General features: G+C 52.3%; 1 protein-coding gene across 1 annotated transcript in view; it reads right to left on the bottom strand.

The window, feature by feature from the left end:
* Positions 1-21361, bottom strand: part of LOC126203516 (KIN17-like protein) — an 82285-nt gene that overhangs the window by 34557 nt on the left and 26367 nt on the right. Inside the window, exon 4 of the mRNA XM_049937841.1 lies at positions 1868-2086. Coding sequence (XP_049793798.1) covers positions 1868-2086 — 219 coding nt within the window. The remainder of the gene's footprint in view (positions 1-1867; positions 2087-21361) is intronic.

Here is a 21361-nt window from a genome sequence, read left to right as displayed (position 1 = left end):
GAGGTCATTTGTGCACAAAATCCTGCACCGGCAACATTTTTGCAATTATGGACGGCTATAGAGGCAGTATGGCTCAATATTTTTGCAGGGGACTTCCAACGACTTGCTGAATCCATGTCATGTCAAGCTGCCGCACAAAGCTGGGCAAATGGTAAGACACCATATTAAGAGGTATCCCACGACTCTGCCACCTCAGTGTACACCACTGAACATACCTGCAAAATTATATCACTGTGTGAAACACAGTTTAGAAGATATTACGTCATAAACACTGAGCTGTGTGGAAAACTAGCTTTTGCTTAATGATGATGATGATGATGAGTCCCATACTTCTTTACAGAGCGTAGGGGAGCGACGCGGGAGACCAGCGCCGCCTTACTAGGCAAGGTCCTAGTGGAGGTGGTTTGCCATTGCCTTCCTCCGACCGTAATGGGGATGAATGATGATGATGATGATGATGATGACACAACAACACCCAGTCATCTCGAGGCAGGAAAAATCCCTGACCCCGCCGGGAATCGAACCCGGGACCCCGTGCTCGGGAAGCGAGAACGCTACCACGAGACCACGAGCCGCGGACAGCTTTTGCTTGAAATGAAGCACAAATTGCCCAGCCTACATTCATCCAGCATTTCATAATGAGAGCACTTAGTGAGTTGCAACACACTTTAACTGCTATCTCAAACCTTTTCTAAACTTTTTCTCACATGCTTGACATAAAATATTTTATCATATTACTCATTTGTTAAGTAATTAGATGTTTGAAGCTGTTTTATGCATGAGAGTTAGATTCATTAAGGAATTGGAGATGTATTGGTCTGACAGAATGTCATAGTAGAAAGTGTATGGAAATTAAAATTACATTTTAATAGCTTAAACCACTAAACTTACAATAATAGCATATCCATGTAAGAGAACATTAGTAAAGAAGTTTATAAAAATCTTCAAACTTTTAGATTCAGAGAGTCCCAACACTCTATCCACCATTTAGTTTCTTTTCATTTGCATCAAATGACACAAAAGAAGTTCAGAAAATGTATGAAAAGCTTCTCCATCATTTCATTTCCCCAATGTTTTGCACATTTTGTTACCAACCATCTGATTTATTCTTCCAATTATCTGTTTCCCCAAACCTTGAGAGCTTACTTGTCATTCTATTCCTCTCAAGTTTTAGAAGAAGAAACTCATTTCCAAATGTCCAGATAACATCAGCCTTTTATTGTGCAAGAAGAAATCTCTAATTATGAAAAATCAGCAATGAATTGTAATTTTTTTTTTTTTGGTATAATCAATGACTTTTCCACATATTATTTTGCAAGCATTACTTTTTAAGTCCATCTTAATATATCATTTGCAAGAATGGTTACATTTCTTTGCAAATAGTCAAATTTGTAACCTTCAAAGAGGAATGACTGCTCAAAAATTGTATTCTAATAACTACTCATCAGAAAGAAGGATCAATTAGTTGCTACAGAATAATTCCTTTGATTTCTTTTATTTGAAACGACAGGTAGGCTGCCCCCCGTCCTTCCCAACCCTCCCCCCACCCTAAAAAAAAACCTACCCCCCCCCCCATATCTCTCTCTCTCTCTCTCTCTCTCTCTCTCTCTCTCTCTCTCTCTCTCACACACACACACACACAGACACACACACACACACACACACACACACACACACACATCAGCCATGCACTCAATTCAGCTCTTACCAATTCAGTACCTGCTCCTTCCATACTCAAATAATGATGTAGTTTACACAGAGAGACAAAAACGCAGTATGAGGCATGCTACATATTAACACTTTATCTCATTGAAAAAACAATAAAATGTCTTGATGTAATACAAACAAGAATCATGTTGATACTCACAATTTAGACACAAGAGACTGGGGTAATATAGGCTCATTCTGCAATGCACGCAGCTCATCAGACAAGATTAACCGTCTGCCAAGGGTCATATCTTCAGCAGCAGTGCTGGTTGTTGGCTTTTCTTCAGATATTGGTGGTGGGCTGTAGTCCCCACTGATGCTCAGCTGACTCATATGTGCAGCCATCTTTTCTTCTGTAATGTGCTTCTTTGGTGGGCGGCTGCAAAATAAAGACTCCAGTAAACATACAGCATTTTGTGACACTATTTTTATATCATTTTCTTTCTCATCAAGTTAAGAAGGACTAGCAATTGTTTCTAACAACATCCTGCTGCTCACAGTTGCAGCTATTATAAATTACTTTTAAAACGCTCTGTAGCAATCATATTGTATGTAGTGGGATGTAGAAAGTGAAAAATTTCAGCAATACTCATATCAGTGCTATTCATTACTCATTTGTTAATATATTTTGATAAATTAACTACCATTTTGCCACTGCTTTTCTCTGGTATCGTATTATACTGAAATAATTATGTTTGAATAATGGGTTTGAGATTAATCACAAAATTCAGAACGATGTTTTCAAAAAATTCTTATCTACACACTTTTAACATACTTAATCAGCCCTTAAACACATGTCGTTTCTGAATGGTAATCTTGAAACACAGTTACATATACAAAACACCACCACACTCCTAACTACAGTATGGTCTCTGTTAGCAATATTTTCCAATTTTGTTCTTGCAACAGGAATACATACAAGGGGAGACTGAAAAGGTCTTGGCTTTGGCTCCTTACAATTAGGATTGACAAATGAAAGCTTGATATCTTAAAATGCATCACACACTTCCTATTCTAATAATTATTTTTAATTTCAGGTAGACTATGAGATGGCCGACACACAAGAAGGTTCATACCTATAGTTACAGGCCATCATGATGCTTTTGGTTTTGCAGGGAAAGTCTGCACAAAATTTTAACACTGGAGTGTGTCAACTGTTAATGGAGAAGTATCCATCACATAGCACTGCCAAAACATGAATGTCTCATTTCAAAACTGGACATTTCACTCCTGAAGATGAACGCTGCAATAGGTGGTCTACAACATCTGCAGACCTGGCTACAATTCACACTTTCCATACGCAGATTCTTGAAAAGCAACGAATAACTGCCAAAGAAATAACTAAGGTATTGGATGTACCTAGGGAGCAGAATGGTTTCATTACTATCAGTGTCCTCGACATGACAATGTTCTCAGTGAAGTGGTTGCCAAAAACATTTGAGCAGTGAACACGAAAATGCACGAGTTGAAACATCCTATTGTTTTGATTGATTTTTATGCTGTAAAGAAGTTTTTGATTCAGTTACACACTAAAGATAAAATCTGCTGCATATTTATGGTCAAAGGAACTGCACCAAGTAATCAATCACAGAAGTTATGGCACCTGTTTTCTTGTACAAACATAGCATTCTGTTGGTAGAATCCCTGTCTCAGGGTTGTAGTTATAAAGGAAGTGATTATGCCACATTCTTTGACTCACTGAAGGACATCACACCTTTGCACATGTTCTTAATTCTGATTGCTAATCTGAATGTCTGTGTTCCAAATTGTTTGACCATTCTTCCCACTCAGCTGACCTGGCCCCTTTGGACTACCATTTGTTTCCTACTCTGAAGAAACACTTCAAGGGTCATCATTTTTAACACAATGAATATGTCAGAATACGACATTAACAGACAGCATCAGCTTCAGATGGTCTTCGTTGCAAAAAACACTTCTTTCTTAACCTACCTACGACTTTCTTTTGAGTAGCTGTTACAGTAACTTGTCGCATATCACATTCAGCAAGTTCAGCAACAAAAGTGGTAAAGAAATCAATACTCTCTTCTGAGACACAGAAATGCACAACCAAAGTTTATCTGACACTCCCATTAGCAGCAGACTTCTTCCATCATTTCATTGTTGTGCTAGTATACCTTGAACTCCCAGCTTTGCTTTGCAAGATCAACACAAGCACTGTTCATATTGTAATCCAACATTTGAATTAGCTTTTCCATAAATCAGTCATTTATGATCTGTGCATTCCCAAATAATGCTATGTGCCACGTGGACACAATACTCATCCTCCTCAAACTTCCACTTCAAACTTCCTTTTCATTGCCAACACATCATCTTGTTTTATTTCACTTCACCATTCTTCAACTTAGTTGTAAACAAATCTTTAGGCAATGGCTTCCTATAGTCAAGATGGCATAAGACGTTCTCTGACACGTCACAGCATTGTTGCCAGCTTTCAACTGTGGAGCAGTAATGGATACGTGCAAACAGTAGCTGTATACAGAGCTGAGACAAGACTGAGGTGTTGTCATAGAGACGTTTACAAGATTTTGTTATGTTATTGGCTTAGGTAGGCATGCAGTGTCTGTCGTGGACTTATGTCAACTCAACTACAGATTTGTTTACATTACTTGAAGTACCAATTCCTTCTAGAGCTAACTGCTTGAAGAAAGTCCTCTCAGTATTTGTTTTATTCTTTATACACAACAAAAACAAACAAGACTAGGAGAAATGGACACACAAAAACAGGGATTGGGGGAGAGGGGCACTGGGTGGGAGGGAGTAGCTACAATGTTTGTTGGAGTTGTGTGAGAAGCAGAAAAATTAAGATAATGGAGGGAGAAGAGACGGTGTCAGAGTCACACATCTCTGGTGGGAAGCAGGTGTTACACTAATATGCTAATACCCTTTTCAGTGCCTGTACAAACTGACACTTTCCTAAACAGTTATCCAAGAAATCAATTTCCCATGACAATCATCAGACAAGTCCAGCAAAACCCATACTCACTGTGAACCAATCACTGGTTGGTAACCTCCTCATTGCCTAGGCTTCGAAAACACAATTAACTCATTCACGAGAGCTCAGTTTGACCTGTGAGATAGCTTGCTTAAACTCCCATCACCACCTAAAGTAGCAATTTCTGTGCAGCATTCTATGCTGAGATGATAACTAAATAGCTGTCTACATGCACAAATGGCCACTGCCAACTTGGCCACCCAATTGCTATATACACCAATACCAATGACTTAATAGCTGCTTCCATGCCTCCCTCCCACTAAAGGTCGGATTGTAGCCTATCGCAATTGCGGTTTATCGTATCGTGACATTGCTGCTCGCGTTGGTCGAGATCCAATGACTGTTAGCAGAATATGGAATCGGTGGGCTCAGGAGGGCAATACGGAATGCCGTGTTTGATCCCAACGGCCTCGTATCACTAGCAGTTGAGATGACTGGCATCTTATCCGCATGGCTGTAACGGATCGTACAGCCATGTCTCAATCCCCGAGTCAACAGATAGGGACATTTGCAAGACAACAAACATCTGCATGAACAGTTCGACGAAGTTTGCAGCTTGGAGACCATGGCTGCGGTTACCCTTGACGCTGCATCACAGACAGGAGCACCTGCGACGGTGTACTCAAAGACGAACCTGGGTGCATGAATGGCAAACCATCATTTTTTTCGGATGAATCCAGGTTCTGTTTACAGCATCATGATGGTCGCATGCGTGTTTGGCGACATTGCGGCGAACGCACATTGGAAGCGTGTATTCGTCATCGCCATACTGGCGTATCACCCGGCGTGATGGTATGGGGTGCCACTGGTTACACGTCTCAGTCACCTCTTGTTCGTATTGACTGCACTTTGAACAGTGGACATTAAATTTCAGATGTATAACGACCCATGGCTCTAGCCTTCATTTGATCTCTGTGATACCCTACATTTCAGCAGGATAATGCACGACCGCATATTGCAGGTCCTGTGCGGGCCTTTCTGGATACAGAAAATGTTCGACTGCTGCCCTGGCCGGCACATTCTCCAGATCTCTCACCAACTGAAAACATCTGGTCAATGGTGGCCGAGCAACTGGCTCTTCACAATACACCAGTCACTACTCATGATGAACTGTGGTATCATGTTGAAGCTGCATGGGCAGCTGTATCTGTACACACCATCCAAGCCTTGTTTGACTCAATGCCCAGGCGTATCAAAGCCGTTATTACGGCCAGAGGTGGTTTCTCAGAATCTATGCACCTAAATTGGGTGAAAATGTTATCACATGTCAGTTCTAGTATAATATATTTGTCCAATGAATACCTGTTTATCATCTGCATTTCTTCTTGGTGTAGCAATTTTAATGGCCAGTAGTGTAGCTTTGTGGGACTTCACATAGTTGTTGCTGGTATTCCCTTTGCAGAGGCTACACTTCTCCTGCTTTCTAGACGATTTTGGAACTGTATCCTCTCCTCCTGTCTGTTGTTCTTCCTGCTCTTTCACTCCCTTGAGTTCATTCCCCCACTGAAGTATGAAGTATTCTTTCCACTTTCCAGTTTATTACTATTTTGAATATGGTCCAGGCACTTATTGCCAACATCTCCAAGATGTCGTGGAAGACATGCATCGACCGTATCCTATGTGCAACCTTTGCAGTATACTTATGAGTCATTTGATCAACCACATCCACCCAACAGTCTGTTGCACTGCACAATGTCATGGTTTCAGATTCCTTCTTTAATTACAGTTACTTCAGAATGCAGTGTACACAGAGACATGGCATTTCCATTCTTCTTTCCTTGGTATAGAGTCATGGTACATTTAGGGTTGCCAGTCTGGTGCAGGATGGTGACACGATATTTCAACATTTTACTTCTTTATCTCATCAGGCATTTCAAAGTGGATCTTGTTCATTATACTAACTGATGAAATTTTCTTTTCTTTGAGCTACTTAGCAAGTTGAAGAGACATGAAGAAGTTGTCTGTTGTCACATTTCTTCCTTGATTTAGAAATGGTTCCACGAGATGTGGAGTCACGTACTCAGCGAGTGGTTGCTTCGCTCCAAACACATCTTTTTTTCTGAGGGATAGGAAAGCATTAAATACATGCTTCGTTGCTACACCAGCAATAATTCAGAATTTGAGACCATATTTGATGAGTCTGTTGGGCTTGAAATGTTTTGCTTGGTAGCATTTGCTCATCCACGGTTATATTTTCTCCACGGCAATAAGAAGAAATACTCTTTTCCATGAACTTCCCACAGATTTCAGATACAAGAGTGAGTGAATTTACTGGCAGGTAGGCATTCAGCTCAGGTTGATTTTTCATTGAAATGGGGAAACCTACAAGGGTCCTGAAATCTGTCCCTTCAACTAACATCCTTCACGGAATCAAGCCCCCAAGAATGTGAGAGAAGGTCATCTACAGGTGTACTTTGTACAAATGATATCCCAATTATGTGCAGTGTGAGTCAGGGGGAAAGGTACATGTTTTGAGGGGGGGGGGGGGGGTGATAGTGTTAGTAATTCTGAACAAAACAAACATCATATGGACACACATCATGTTCTTAATGGTTTCCGAGAAAACCGGTGGAGCAGGACATATGTAAGTGATAGTAAATGAAACATTGTGATCTAATGTTCTACTGAATTGTGTGTATTGTTTTGTTTTGTTTTAGGGCGCAAAAACAACTAAGGTCATATGCGCCCATGTCAGACCCTTAGAACACTAATATGAAAAAGGAGTTAAAAGCAACTACACATTAAGCCCAATCGATGAAAGGATAGACAGTGAGGAGAAAGGAGAAAGGTCCACAAAATACACCGCTGAGACAACAGAGGTCCCAAACTAAAGATTAAATGTCCTTTGTCATATTGCTATGATGAATAAAAAGTAATACACACTTGACAGCCCACGTGCTGTTCGCTAAAATGGCTGATAACTCAGATGGCAAACATATAGTAAAACTTAAGTGGTTAAAAAAGGGCATTTGGTCATGAAATGGCAAACCGTCAAGGTTGAAGACAATGAGTACAGAATGGTGGGGGGGATCACAACTTAACAAATAGTGATGGCTGAAACGACGGTGCCCAATACACAACCTAGCTAAAATGAATTCTTCACTGCGAGAGGACCGAGTAGGTTGGCCACGCCACTGGGAGAGGTTTCATTCCCCAGAACTAGTTCCCATGAAAGGAAGGCCAGCGGTGATGCCAAAGTGACACCACCTGCTTACAGACAGCAACATGGAGATCACTGGAAGGAATGGAAGAACTAGCGCGTCGAGGCAGGAGGACAGCAGCCTCATTTTCTGTCAGAGCGACGTGACCAAGAACGCACACAAACATCACATTGGCCCCCCTCCAGGGTGAGCACTAATGGATGGACTGTGTACAGCACACAGAGGCTCTGAAGGACACAGATAGAATTGGACTATATGACACAGTTAAAAAACCTGTCTCACTGGATGTACTGCGTGGCCTAATACACAGCGAAGAGCTCTCTGCTATAAATACTTAGCAGTGTTCCAGAAAGCAACACCAAAAATCTTCAGTGCCAATGACACAGCACATCTGACACCACAGTCAGTCAGAAAACCATGAGTGTACACAAAGGCACTATCACTAACAATAAAATTCTTCGGGGTATCAGACCGCATCGTCATAATTTAAAATGCGCCAACGTTTCGGCCAGCGTTGCAGCTAGCCTTCATCAGGGCCTTACGTTAACTGCTAAATGAACACACTTGGTTCCTTAAATAGCTGCACGAGAAAACCGTGTCGTTACTTGATTGGCTGTAAAAGGAGGAGGAGGAGGGGTGAAAGGTATGCTTTATTGGTGTTTCCTTTATTATCTGTCATTGGCTGAAATAGCTGTTTTCTATTGGTCTTTATATTAATCCACCCCATTGGAGGAGACGGACGAATAGTGAACAGGTGATGGCTGTGACGTCACACTGTTTCCATGCTGTCCAGAAGCCGGCTGCGGCGTGCCAATGCTTTGTGTGCTCGCGACCACTACTGCGGCTCTCCGCGTGTCTGCATGGACCGCCACGGCTCTGCCGCCGCTCCGTAGCCCTGCTATTGCAGGCAGCCAAGACCTCGGAAGCTTGTACCTGTCCTCTCTATTCATGTTGGCGGGTCTTTTGGCTATTTCTATCGCCTCTCTAATCTTTCTTTTGAAAGTGAGAGGCTGTTTCGCCAGGACGCGGGCTTCTTGAAAAAATATTGGTTTCCCGCACTCGTCTCGGTGTTCCGCCACTGCTGACTTAGTGTGTTGTTTCAGGCGGATAGCCAAAAGACCCGCCAACATGAATAGAGAGGACGGGTACAAGCTTCCGAGGTCTTGGCTGCCTGCAATAGCAGGGCTACGGAGCGGCGGCAGAGCCGTGGTGGCCCATGCAGACACGCGGAGAGCCGCAGTAGTGGTCGCGAGCACACAAAGCATTGGCACGCCGCAGCCGGCTTCTGGACAGCATGGAAACAGTGTGACGTCACAGCCATCACCTGTTCGCTATTCGTCCGTCTCCTCCAATGGGGTGGATTAATATAAAGACCAATAGAAAACAGCTATTTCAGCCAATGACAGATAATAAAGGAAACACCAATAAAGCATACCTTTCACCCCCTCCTCCTCCTCCTTTTACAGCCAATCAAGTAACGACACGGTTTTCTCGTGCAGCTATTTAAGGAACCAAGTGTGTTCATTTAGCAGTTAACGTAAGGCCCTGATGAAGGCTAGGTGCAACGCTGGCCGAAACGTTGGCGCATTTTAAATTATGACGATGCGGTCTGATACCCTGAAGAATTTTATTGAAGAAGACAACGGCCGCGGAAGCCTACGCTTACATTTAACCAACCTGTATGGGCAGGAAATCTACGGAAACATCAAGAAGTTAGAAGCACTGCGTTTAAAAAGATGTAAACTGCTGAATGACCTTGCTTTTTTGAAGAGATGCAGAGACACGAGTGTTGTGCCGTATTCTTTGTGGTTGACGTCTCACATAAAAACGAACAAGGCGAGGAATATCTGTGTTAAAGCCAGTAAAGCATTGCTACGGGAAAGGATCCGCCACATCCGCATAAGTCTCGATGCTCACAACAGGAATTTGTGTGATCAGCACCTATTTCTGGCCGGAAAACTTCAGATGGAAGACTGGGATAAAGTCGACAGGTTAACCTTTCAGCAAGCATCAAGGACCAGCAATAGTATTACTAACCGCCAGATGAGAAAGTACGACAAACTACAACAGAAAGCCATGGACGAAACATTGACGCTGGACAGGCGACGGACAGTGGTCAACCTCTCCAGCCACACCTTGAGCGAAGCAACCACAGCAATTCTGGCCAAGGGGATGAATTTCGCAGTCGCACCTAAGCGAGTTCCAAAAGAAGATATCATAGAATCCGTAGAGGCTTCGGTACGTCATCTGCCACAGGCCGAGGCGGAGAAGATCCGGCAGGAAACGGTCAGAGTTCTGAATAAAGCAAAGCCACCGAAGCAAAACATCAACGCTGAGGAATACCATGCCATCAAGGAACTCAGGGACAACCCCCACTTAGTAGTGGTACAGGCAGATAAGGGCAACGCCACTGTAGTCTTGGACACAACTGATTACAACAAACGAATGGAAGATATTCTCGCAGAACCTATCTACAAGAAACTTCAGGGAGATCCGACGGCCAAGGTAATCAAAACGACGCAGGCACTGCTCAAGCACTCTAGAATCAACTTCGACAAGGCCAGAAGATTCATCCCGCAAGTGACACAGGCACCAAGGATATATGGTGTACTGAAGGTACACAAAACCGACTTCCCCTTAAGGCCCATAGTAAACAGTATAAATTCGCCGACCTACTACCTAGCGAAAGAACTGGCACCTAGGCTCCGACACCTAGTGCATCAAACCGAGTCCTACGTTAAGGATTCCACTCACTTCGTGTCTCTCCTAAAGGAAATGCGTGTTACGGACCAAGATCTGATGGTTAGTTTCGACGTCAAATCCCTATTCACGAATGTCCCAGTGTCGGATACTGTGAACATCCTAGAAGAACGCGTGGCACCTGATATATGTGAGCTTGTGCGCCACTGTCTGACGACCACCTATTTCAAGTGGAGAGGTCAATTTTATGAACAAACTGACGGTGTAGCTATGGGCTCATCCCTATCGCCTATCGCAGCAGAAATTTTCATGGAGGCATTTGAGAAAACACCCCTCCAGTCCGCACCATTACGTCCAAATTGTTGGCTTCGCTATGTCGATGATACTTTCGTCATCTGGCCCCACGGAGAAGAGGAGTTACAGAACTTCCACAAGCACCTTAACCAACAGCACAGGAAAATTCAGTTTACAATGGAAACAGAGAAGAATGGGGTGCTGCCTTTTCTCGACGTGGAAGTTTATCGAAAACCTGATGGTAAACTTGGCCACAAAGTGTACAGGAAACCAACCAATACGGACAGGTACCTTCACGCCTCCTCCCACCATCACCCCACACAGAAGAAGTCCGCCCTGCACACGCTAATGAAGAGAGCGTACAGGATAAGCGACGAAGAACATCTGAAGACAGAACTTGAACGCCTCAGGTCCATCTTCGGAACTAATGGCTATGGGAAGCAGATGATAGACAGCACCATGTCGACAAGGGAGAAGACTAATAGGGAAGAGGAGAAGGAGGCACAGAGCATTGCTGTGTTACCATATGTACAAGGGGTCACCGAACGTATTGGCAAAATTCTACGAAAAGCCGACATCAAACCAATTTTCCGAAGCAGAAACAAAATATCAGACATGCTCGGTTCTACCAAGGATGCAGTTGACAAACTACACACAGCTGGCGTGTATGAAATTGGTTGTGCGTGTGGATTAGTCTACATAGGTGAGACGGGACATCCGATTAGCACAAGGCTCTCGGAACATGAAAGATATATCCGCCTGAAACAACACACTAAGTCAGCAGTGGCGGAACACCGAGACGAGTGCGGGAAACCAACATTTTTTCAAGAAGCCCGCGTCCTGGCGAAACAGCCTCTCACTTTCAAAAGAAAGATTAGAGAGGCGATAGAAATAGCCAAAAGACCCGCCAACATGAATAGAGAGGACGGGTACAAGCTTCCGAGGTCTTGGCTGCCTGCAATAGCAGGGCTACGGAGCGGCGGCAGAGCCGTGGCGGCCCATGCAGACACGCGGAGAGCCGCAGTAGTGGTCGCGAGCACACAAAGCATTGGCACGCCGCAGCCGGCTTCTGGACAGCATGGAAACAGTGTGACGTCACAGCCATCACCTGTTTGCTATTCGTCCGTCTCCTCCAATGGGGTGGATTAATATAAAGACCAATAGAAAACAGCTATTTCAGCCAATGACAGATAATAAAGGAAACACCAATAAAGCATACCTTTCACCCCTCCTCCTCCTCCTTTTACAGCCAATCAAGTAACGACACGGTTTTCTCGTGCAGCTATTTAAGGAACCAAGTGTGTTCATTTAGCAGTTAACGTAAGGCCCTGATGAAGGCTAGCTGCAACGCTGGCCGAAACGTTGGCGCATTTTAAATTATGACGATGCGGTCTGATACCCTGAAGAATTTTATTGAAGAAGACAACGGCCTCGGAAGCCTACGCTTACACGCACTATCACTAAGTTCTTTGCAAAGGTCAAGAAACTTACAGCAATAGACTGAATCTGGAGTAATTTCCTTAGGAAGCGAATGAAGTCCAAGGGGAGCACGGGCCACTGCATGAAGTCAAACTGGTGAAGGGTTCATACCCATTGGAAAAACTGCACGTGACATGAAGTTAAGTTGCTGGAGCAATAGCCAAAAGCGAACTCCAGGAAATAATGCAGAACAGAGATGCACCCCATACTGGCGGTCACAGGAGTCATCAAAGAAGGGTTCGTAGGATGGATGGCCAGGCATGTTAGACAAACAGCATGCGTATCTGCTGAGGAGAAAGTCACAGCAGCAGGACAGCAGTCGTTCAGCAGCTTCTGCATAGAGACCATCAACAGGGCTAGTGTAAAAGGCACCAGTGGCCAAATGGATTCCATGATTTAGAAGGCATAAGAGAGACAGACGGGCAGACGCATAAACGAAACACCTGTCCTTGAACGGACAAGGGATCGGTTCAAACAGAGGATGGTGGTCTGATCCGCTCGCCAGGAAGTACCACTTAGGAGACGTAGGATATTGAGGGACCAGGTACAGCGGGTGTCCATGAAAGACACAAGGTAGGGTCAAGAAAAAGTTTTCTATCACGTGTCAGCCGCAGGAATTTCAAGTTTTAGCAAACAGAAGAGCAACAGGCCCAAGATGTAAATGCGGTGGAAGAAACCCATTGCACCACTAGAAATTCATACAAATGGTTTTATCAGTGGAAAAGCAAAAGCCACTGTCAATGCTCCATGAGTAAAGACGATTGACACATTGCCAAAGACACTGCTCAAGGAGACAAGTCCGCAGAGAACTGCAATAGATAGTGAAATTGTGAAAGAAAAGGAAGTCTGAGATGCCGAGAGGGAGAAAACCATAATAGGGTTAATGGCTCTAGCAAAGAGGACAATGCTCAGAACAGAACCTTGAGGTGTCCCGTTTTCTGAATGAAGGTGTCCAATAAGGCATAATCCACATGTACCTTCAAAACTCGGTCCTTTACACATTTCTGAAGGAAATGGGACAGGCGGCCTCGGAAGTCTCATGTGTGTAGAGTAAAGAGAATACCAGTCCTACAGCAGGTGTCGTGGGCTTCCTCCAAATCAAAAAAACATGACCACAGTGTGGTATTTCCGCAGAAAACCATGTCATGAATGGACAATTGCAGAATAGTGTGCACAAAATCCCCATTGTGCAGTGGTTAGTAAATTGCAAGAATCGAGCCACTATATCAGCCGGGCATGAATCATAGGTTCCATCACCTTGCAAACACAGCTGGAGAGACATATGGAGCAGTAGCTAGAAAGAAAGTGTTTGGCATAACCACTTAGGTATAGGTATGGCAGTGGCTTCATGGCAGCATCTGGAAATTGCGCTATCTGCCCATATGTGATTGTACATATAAAGGAGAAAGAACTTGCTCACAAGAGAAAGGTGCTGCAACATCTAAATATTAACATGATCCGGACTTGGGGCGGAAGACCAGGATGAAGTGAGAGCATAATCCAGCTCCCTCAGAGTAAAAGTGGCATTGTAGTATTCATGATTCTGAGAGGAGAAGAATATCACTCGAGCCTCCTCCACTCATTTCCAATGGAGGACGGCAGGGTGATAGTGGGTTGAGCTTGAAATTTCTGCAAAATAGCGGCGTAAGGTGTTGTAGAGAGCGATGGCGTCCACAATGACATCATTTGCTGCAGTCAGGCCAGAAATTGAGGAATGGGACCTTGGTCCCAGAGAGTCGTAGGAGGCTGATCCACACGATGGAAGGGAGAGTGGAATTGCTAGAAGAATTAGTACATGACATCCAGCTAGCTGTTTTCGCTATCCCAAAGAATGTGATGACGCTGCACATGCAACTGCTTGTAACGAATAGAGTTCACCATCATAGGATGCTGGTTAAAAATGCAGAGAGCGTGTCTCAACATGCAAATTGCATTGTAGCATTCCACAATCCACCAACAGGCCACAATGTGGCATAGTAAAGATGAAGTGTGAGGAATGGAACATTCTGTGGCAGTAAAAATAACATTTGCAAGGTATTCTACCTGGTCATCACAACTGGGGAAATGGCGTTCGTCAGAAGTCACCAGGGAGGAGTAAAGCCTCCAGTTGGTCTTAGAAAGGTGCCAATTTGGTTTACACGTAGGTGGGGTAGGAGACAATGAATGGACAGCAGACAGGAAATGGTTGTTCGAGTACATGTCAGAGAGAATGTATCACTCAAGATGACGGCCAAGCTGGGCAGTGCTGAAGGATAGGTCCAAATGGGAACAGGTGTACATGAAGTCGAAAGGACCATGGGTGCACCAGTGTTAAGGCACATGAGGTTGAGTTGACTGAGCAGGTCAGCCAAGAGGGCACCTCTTGGACAGATTCTGGAAGAGCCCCAAAGGAGATGGTGTGCATAAAGGTCACCGAGCAGCAAAAAGCAATGAGGGAGTTGATGACCAAGCTGGACAAAGTCTACCCTGCTTAGACTGGAATGACAGAGGGATGTAAACATAGTAAAGAAAAAAGGTAATGCAAGGAAAGAAAATGCAGACTACAAAATCTTGCAACCAGGCCTTCAGTGGGACGGATTGAGTATGAATGCAATCCCGGATAAGCGACATGACTCCCTCGTGAGATGGAATGCTGTCCCCTGAAGCAGGGTGGGGGTGGGCAGGGTGGGGGACTGGGCAGAAGAGGAGCGAATTTGGGGGGGGGGGGCAGAAGGGGGAGTGGGGGAGGAAGGGGGAGTGGGGGAGGAAGGGGGAGTGGGGGAGTGGGGGGAGGAGTGGGGGAGTGGGGGGAGGAGTGGGGGAGTGGGGGAGGAGTGGGGGAGTGGGGGGAGGGGTGGGGGAGTGGGGGGAGGAAGGGGGAGTGGGGGGAGGAAGGGGGAGTGGGGGGAGGAAGGGGGAGTGGGGGGAGGAAGGGGGAGGAAGGGGGAGGAAGGGGGAGGAAGGGGGAGTGGGGGAGGAAGGGGGAGTGGGGGGAGGAAGGGGGAGTGGGGGAGGAAGGGGGAGTGGGGGGAGGAAGGAAGGGGGAGTGGGGGGAGGAAGGAAGGGGGAGTGGGGGGAGGAAGGAAGGGGGAGTGGGGGGAGGAAGGAAGGGAGAGTGGGGGGAGGAAGGAAGGGAGAGTGGGGGGAGGAAGGAAGGGAGAGTGGGGGGAGGAAGGAAGGGAGAGTGGGGGGAGGAAGGAAGGGAGAGTGGGGGGAGGAAGGAAGGGAGAGTGGGGGGAGGAAGGAAGGGAGAGTGGGGGGAGGAAGGAAGGGAGAGTGGGGGGAGGAAGGGAGAGTGGGGGGAGGAAGGGAGAGTGGGGGGAGGAAGGGAGAGTGGGGGGAGGAAGGGAGAGTGGGGGGAGGAAGGGAGAGTGGGGGGAGGAAGGGAGAGTGGGGGGAAGAAGGGAGAGTGGGGGGAAGAAGGGAGAGTGGGGGGAGGAAGGGAGAGTGGGGGAGGAACGGGGAGTGGGGGGAGGAACGGGGAGTGGGGGGAGGAACGGGGAGTGGGGGGAGGAACGGGGAGTAGGGGGAGGAAGGGGGAGTGGGGGGAGGAAGGGGGAGTGGGGGGAGGAAGGGGGAGTGGGGGGGAGGAAGGGGGAGTGGGGGGAGGAAGGGGGAGTGGGGGGAGGAAGGGGGAGTGGGGGAAGGAAGGGGGAGTGGGGGAAGGAAGGGGGAGTGGGGGGAGGAAGGGGGCAGGAAGAGAATGGGGGACGGGGAAGGGGCGTGGGCGGGGAGAGAGAACGATAGGGGAGATGACGACGAGAGGCGGGGGCGGAAAACGGCGGGGGGCGGAAAACGGCGGGGGGCGGAAAACGGCGGGGGGCGGAAAACGGCGGGGGGCGGAAAAAGGCGGGGGGGAACGGCGGGGGGGAACGGCGGGGGCGGAAACACGGCGGGGGCGGAAACACGGTGGGGGGGAACGGCGGGGGTAGGAAAACGGCGGGAGGAGGAAAACGGCGGGAGGAGGAAAACAGCGGGGGGGACGGGGGGGAACGGCGGAGGCGGGGGTAACGGCGGGGGGGGGGGCAAAACGGCGGAGGCGGGAGAATCGGGGGGAACGGCGGGGGGGAACGGCGTGGGGGGGGGAAACGGCGGGTGGGGGAAACGGGGGGGAACGGCATGGGGGGAAACGGCATGGGGGGAAACGGCGGGTGGGGGAAACGGGGGGGGAATGGCGTGGGGGGGAAACCGGCGGGGGGGAAACGGCGGGGGGGGGGGAACGGCAGGGGGGAACGGCAGGGCGGAAACGGCGGGGGGTGGGGGGACCGGCGGGGGGTGGGGGGAAGGGCGGGGGGTGGGGGGAAGGGCGGGAGGGACGGTGGGGGGGAAAACGGCGGGGGGGGGAACGGCGGGGGGAAAACGGCGGGGGGGAAACGGCGGGTGGGAAACGGCGGGTGGGGGGGAAACGGCGGGGGGGAAACGGCGGGGGGGAAACGGCGGGGGGGGGGGCGGGGAACGGCGGGGGGGGGGGAACGGCGGGGGGGAAACGGGGGGGAACGGCGGGGGGGGCGGGGAACGGCGGGGGGGGAACGGCGGGGGGGAAACGGGGGGGGAACGGCGGGGGGAAGGCGCGGGTGAACGGCGGGGGTGGGGTGAACGGCGGGGGTGGGGTGAACGGCGGGGGTGGGGTGAACGGCGGGGGTGGGGGGAACGGCGGGGGTGGGGGAACGGCGGGGGTGGGGGAACGGCGGGGGTGGGGGAACGGCGGGGGTGGGGGAACGGCGGGGGTGGGGGAACGGCGGGGGTGGGGGAACGGCGGGGGTGGGGGAACGGCGGGGGTGGGGGAACGGCGGGGGTGGGGGAACGGCGGGGGTGGGGGAACGGCGGGGGTGGGGGAACGGCGGATTGGGGAACGGCGTGGGGGGGGGGACGGCGTGGGGGGGGGGGAACGGCGGGGGTGGGGGAACGGCGGGGGTGGGGGAACGGCGGGGGTGGGGGAACGGCGGGGGGGAACGGCGGGGGGGGGACGGGGGGGAAACGGCGGGGGGGAAACGGCGGGGGGGAAACGGCGGGGGGGAAACGGCGGGGGGGCAACGGCGGGGGGGAAACGGCGGGGGGCAACGGCGGGGGGGCAACGGCGGGGGGCAACGGCGGGGGGGCAACGGCGGGGGGCAACGGCGGGGGGCAACGGCGGGGGGCAACGGCGGGGGGCAACGGCGGGGGGCAACGGCGGGGGGCAACGGCGGGGGGCAACGGCGGGGGGCAACGGCGGGGGGCAACGGCGGGGGTGAACGGCGGGGGGTGGGTGGAAAGCGCGGGGGAAACGGCGGGGGGGTGGGGGGAAAGCGCGGGGGAAACGGCGGGGGGGTGGGGGGAAAGCACGGGGGGAAAGCACGGGGGAAACGGCGGGGGAAACGGCGGGGGACAGCGGGCGGGGGAAAGCGGGGGGAAACGGCGGGGGACAGCGGGCGGGGGAAAGCGGGGGGAAACGGCGCGGGGGGGAGGGAACGGCGGGGGTGAATCGGCGGGGTGGGAAAGGGCGCGTGGGGGGGGAACGGCGGGGGTGAATCGGCGGGGGGGGGGAATCGGCGGGGGGGGAATCGGCGGGGGCGTACGGCGGGGGGTATTGGCAGGTGGGGGGCGAACGGCGGGGGGGAAACGGCTGGGGGGAAACGGCGGGGGGGAAACGGCGGGGGGGAAACGGCGGGGGGGAAACGGCGGGGGGGAAACGGCGGGGGGGAAACGGCTGGGGGTAAACGGCTGGGGGGAAACGGCTGGGGGGGAATGGCTGGGGGGGAACGCCGGGGGGAACGCCGAGGGGGTGAACGGCGGGGGGGACGGTGGGGGGGGGAGAAACGGAGAGGGGCTAACGGGGGTAGGGGGGAAACAACGGGGGGATAACGGGGCGGGTGGAGCTAATGGGGGTGAGGAGGGTAGACCGCGGGGGGGCGAGGGGTAACGGCGGGGGTGAGGGGGTAACGGCGTGGCGGTGTAACGGCGAGGGGGGCGAGGGGTAAGGGCGAGGGGGAGGTAAGTCGGGGGGAGGTAAGGGCGGGGGGGAGGTAAGTCGGGGGGAGGTAAGGGCGGGGGGGTGGTAAGGGCGGGGGGGAAGTAAGGGCGGGGGGGAAGTAAGGGCGGGGGGCGAAAGTAAGGGCGGGGGGCGAAAGTAAGGGCGGGGGGGGGAAGTAAGGGCGGGGGGAGGTAAGGGCGGGGGGGAAGTAAGGGCGGGGGGGAAGTAAGGGCGGGGGGAGGTAATTGCGGGGGGGAGGTAAGGGCGGGGGGGGGGAGGAAAGGGCGGGGGGAGGTAAGGGCGGTGGGGACGTTACGGTGGGGGGGAGGTAAGGTTGGTTCAACTGGCTCTGAGCACTATGGGACTCAACTGCTTTGGTCATCAGTCCCCTAGAACTCAGAACTACTTAAACCTAACTAACCTAAGGACATCACACACATCCATGCCCGAGGCAGGATTCGAACCTGCGACCGTAGCAGTCGCACGGTTCCGGACTGCGCACCTAGAACCGCGAGACCACCGCGGCCGGCGGGGGAGGTAACGGCGGGGGGGACGTTACGGTGGGGGGGAGGTAAGGGCGGGGGGGACGATACGGTGGGGGGGAGGTAAGCGAGGGGGGGACGTTACGGCGGGGGGGGAGGTAAGGGCGGGTGGGAGAGGTAAGGGCGGGTGGGAGAGGTAAGGGCGGGTGGGAGAGGTAAGGTCGGGTGGGAGAGGTAAGGGCGGGTGGGAGAGGTAAGGGCGGGTGGGAGAGGTAAGGGCGGGTGGGAGAGGTAAGGGCGGGTGGGAGAGGTAAGGGCGGGTGGGAGAGGTAAGGGCGGGTGGGAGAGGTAAGGGCGGGTGGGAGAGGTAAGGGCGGGGGGGAAGAGAACGGCATGTGGGTGAGAGGGGGGAGAAGAGAACGGCGGCGGGCTGGGGAGAAAAGAACGGCGGGGGGAGAAGAGAACGGCGGGGGAGAAGAGAACGGCGGGGGGAGAGAACTGCGGGGGGGGGGGGGGGGGGGTAGATGAAAACGGCGGGGGGGTTAGTAGGGGGAAGAGCACAGCGGGGGGGAAGAGAACGGCGGGGGGTGAGAGGGGTGAGAAGAGAACGGCGGGGGGTGAGAGGGGTTAGAAGAGAACGGCGGGGGGTGAGAGGGGTGAGAAGAGAACGGCGGGGGGGTGAGAGGGGTGAGAAGAGAACGGCGGGGGGGGTGAGAGGGGTGAGAAGAGAACGGCGGGGGGGTGAGAGGGGTGAGAAGAGAACGGCGGGGGTGTTGAGAGGGGGGGAGAAGAGAACGGCGGGGGTGTTGAGAGGGGGGAGAAGAGAACGGCGGGGGTGTTGAGAGGGGGGGAGAAGAGAACGGCGGGGGGGTGAGAGGGGGGAGAAGAGAACGGCAGGGGGGTGAGAGGGGGGAGAAGAGAACGGCGGGGGGTGAGAGGGGGGGAGAAGAGAACGGCGGGGGGTGAGAGGGGGGGAGAAGAGAACGGCGGGGGTGAGAGGGGGGGAGAAGAGAACGGCGGGGGTGAGAGGGGGGGAGAAGAGAACGGCGGGGGGGGTGAGAGGGGGGAGAAGAGAACGGCGGGGGTGTTGAGAGGGGGGAGAAGAGAACGGCGGGGGTGTTGAGAGGGGGGGAGAAGAGAACGACGGGGGTGTTGAGAGGGGGGGAGAAGAGAACGGCGGGGGTGTTGAGAGGGGGGGAGAAGAGAACGGCGGGGGTGTTGAGAGGGGGGGAGAAGAGTACGGCGGGGGGGTGAGAGGGGGAGATGAGAACGGCGGGGGGTGAGAGGGGGTGAGAAGAGAACGGCGGGGGGAAGAGAGAACGGGGGGAAGAGAACGGCGGGGGGAAGAGAGAACGGGGGGAAGAGAACGGCGTGGGGGAGAGAACGGCGGGGGGCAGGTGAGAACGGCGGCGGGTGGGAGGAGAGAACGGCGGCGGCGAGGGGGAGAGAACGGCGGCGGCGGGGGGGAGAGAACGGCGGGGGGGGAGAGAACGGCGGGGGGGGAGAGAACGGCGGGGGGGAGAGAACGGCGGGGGGGGAGAGAACGGCGGGGGGGAGATGAGAACGGCGGGGGGGAGATGAGAACGGCGGGGGGTGAGTAGGGGGGAAGAGCACGGCGGGGTTTGAGAGGGGGGAGAAGAGAACGGCGGGAGTGTTGAGAGGGGGGAGAAGAGAACGGCGGGGGGGTGAGAGAGGGGGAGAAGAGAACGGCGGGGGGTGAGAGGGGGGGAGAAGAGAACGGCGGGGGTGTTGAGAGGGGGGAGAAGAGAACGGCGGGGGTGTTGAGAGGGGGGGAGAAGAGAGCGGCGGGGGTGTTGAGAGGGGGGAGAAGAGAGCGGCGGGGGTGTTGAGAGGGGGGAGAAGAGAGCGGCGGGGGTGTTGAGAGGGGGAGAAGAGAGCGGCGGGGGTGTTGAGAGGGGGAGAAGAGAGCGGAGGGGGAGAAGAGAGCGGCGGGGGTGTTGAGAGGGGGGGAGAAGAGAGCGGCGGGGGTGTTGAGAGGGGGGGAGAAGAGTACGCCGGGGGGGTGAGAGGGGGAGAAGAGAACGGCGGGGGGGTGAGAGGGGGGGAGAAGACAACGGCGGGGGCGTGGGAGGGGGGGAGAAGGGAACGGCGGGGGGTGAGAGGGGGGAGAAGGGAAAGGCGGGGGGGTGTTGAGAGGGGGGGAGAAGAGAACGGCGGGGGTGTTGAGAGGGGGGGAGAAGAGTACAGCGGGGGGGTGAGAGGGGGAGATGAGAACGGCGGGGGGGTGAGAGGGGGAGATGAGAACGGCGGGGGGTGAGAGGGGGGGAGAAGAGAACGGCGGGGGGAGAGAGAACGGGGGGAAGAGAACGGCGGGGGGAGAGAGAACAGGGGGAAGAGAACGGCGGGGGGGAAGAGAACGGCGGGGGGGAGAGAGAACGGGGGGAACAGAACGGGGGGAAGAGAATAGGGGCGAAGAGAACGGAGGGGGCGAAGAGACGGAGGGGGCGAAGAGAACGGTGGAGGGGGCGAAGAGAACGGTGGAGGGGGCGAAGAGAACGGTGCAGGGGGCGAAGAGAACGGTGGACGGGGAAGAGAACGGTGGAGGGGGAAGAGAACGGTGGAGGGGGAAGAGAAC

This window comes from Schistocerca nitens, chromosome 9 (genome assembly GCF_023898315.1).
Source record: "Schistocerca nitens isolate TAMUIC-IGC-003100 chromosome 9, iqSchNite1.1, whole genome shotgun sequence".
Taxonomy (NCBI): domain Eukaryota; kingdom Metazoa; phylum Arthropoda; class Insecta; order Orthoptera; family Acrididae; genus Schistocerca; species Schistocerca nitens.
The sequence above is the reverse complement of the archived record's forward strand: the minus strand, read 5'-3'. Positions and strand labels throughout refer to the sequence as shown.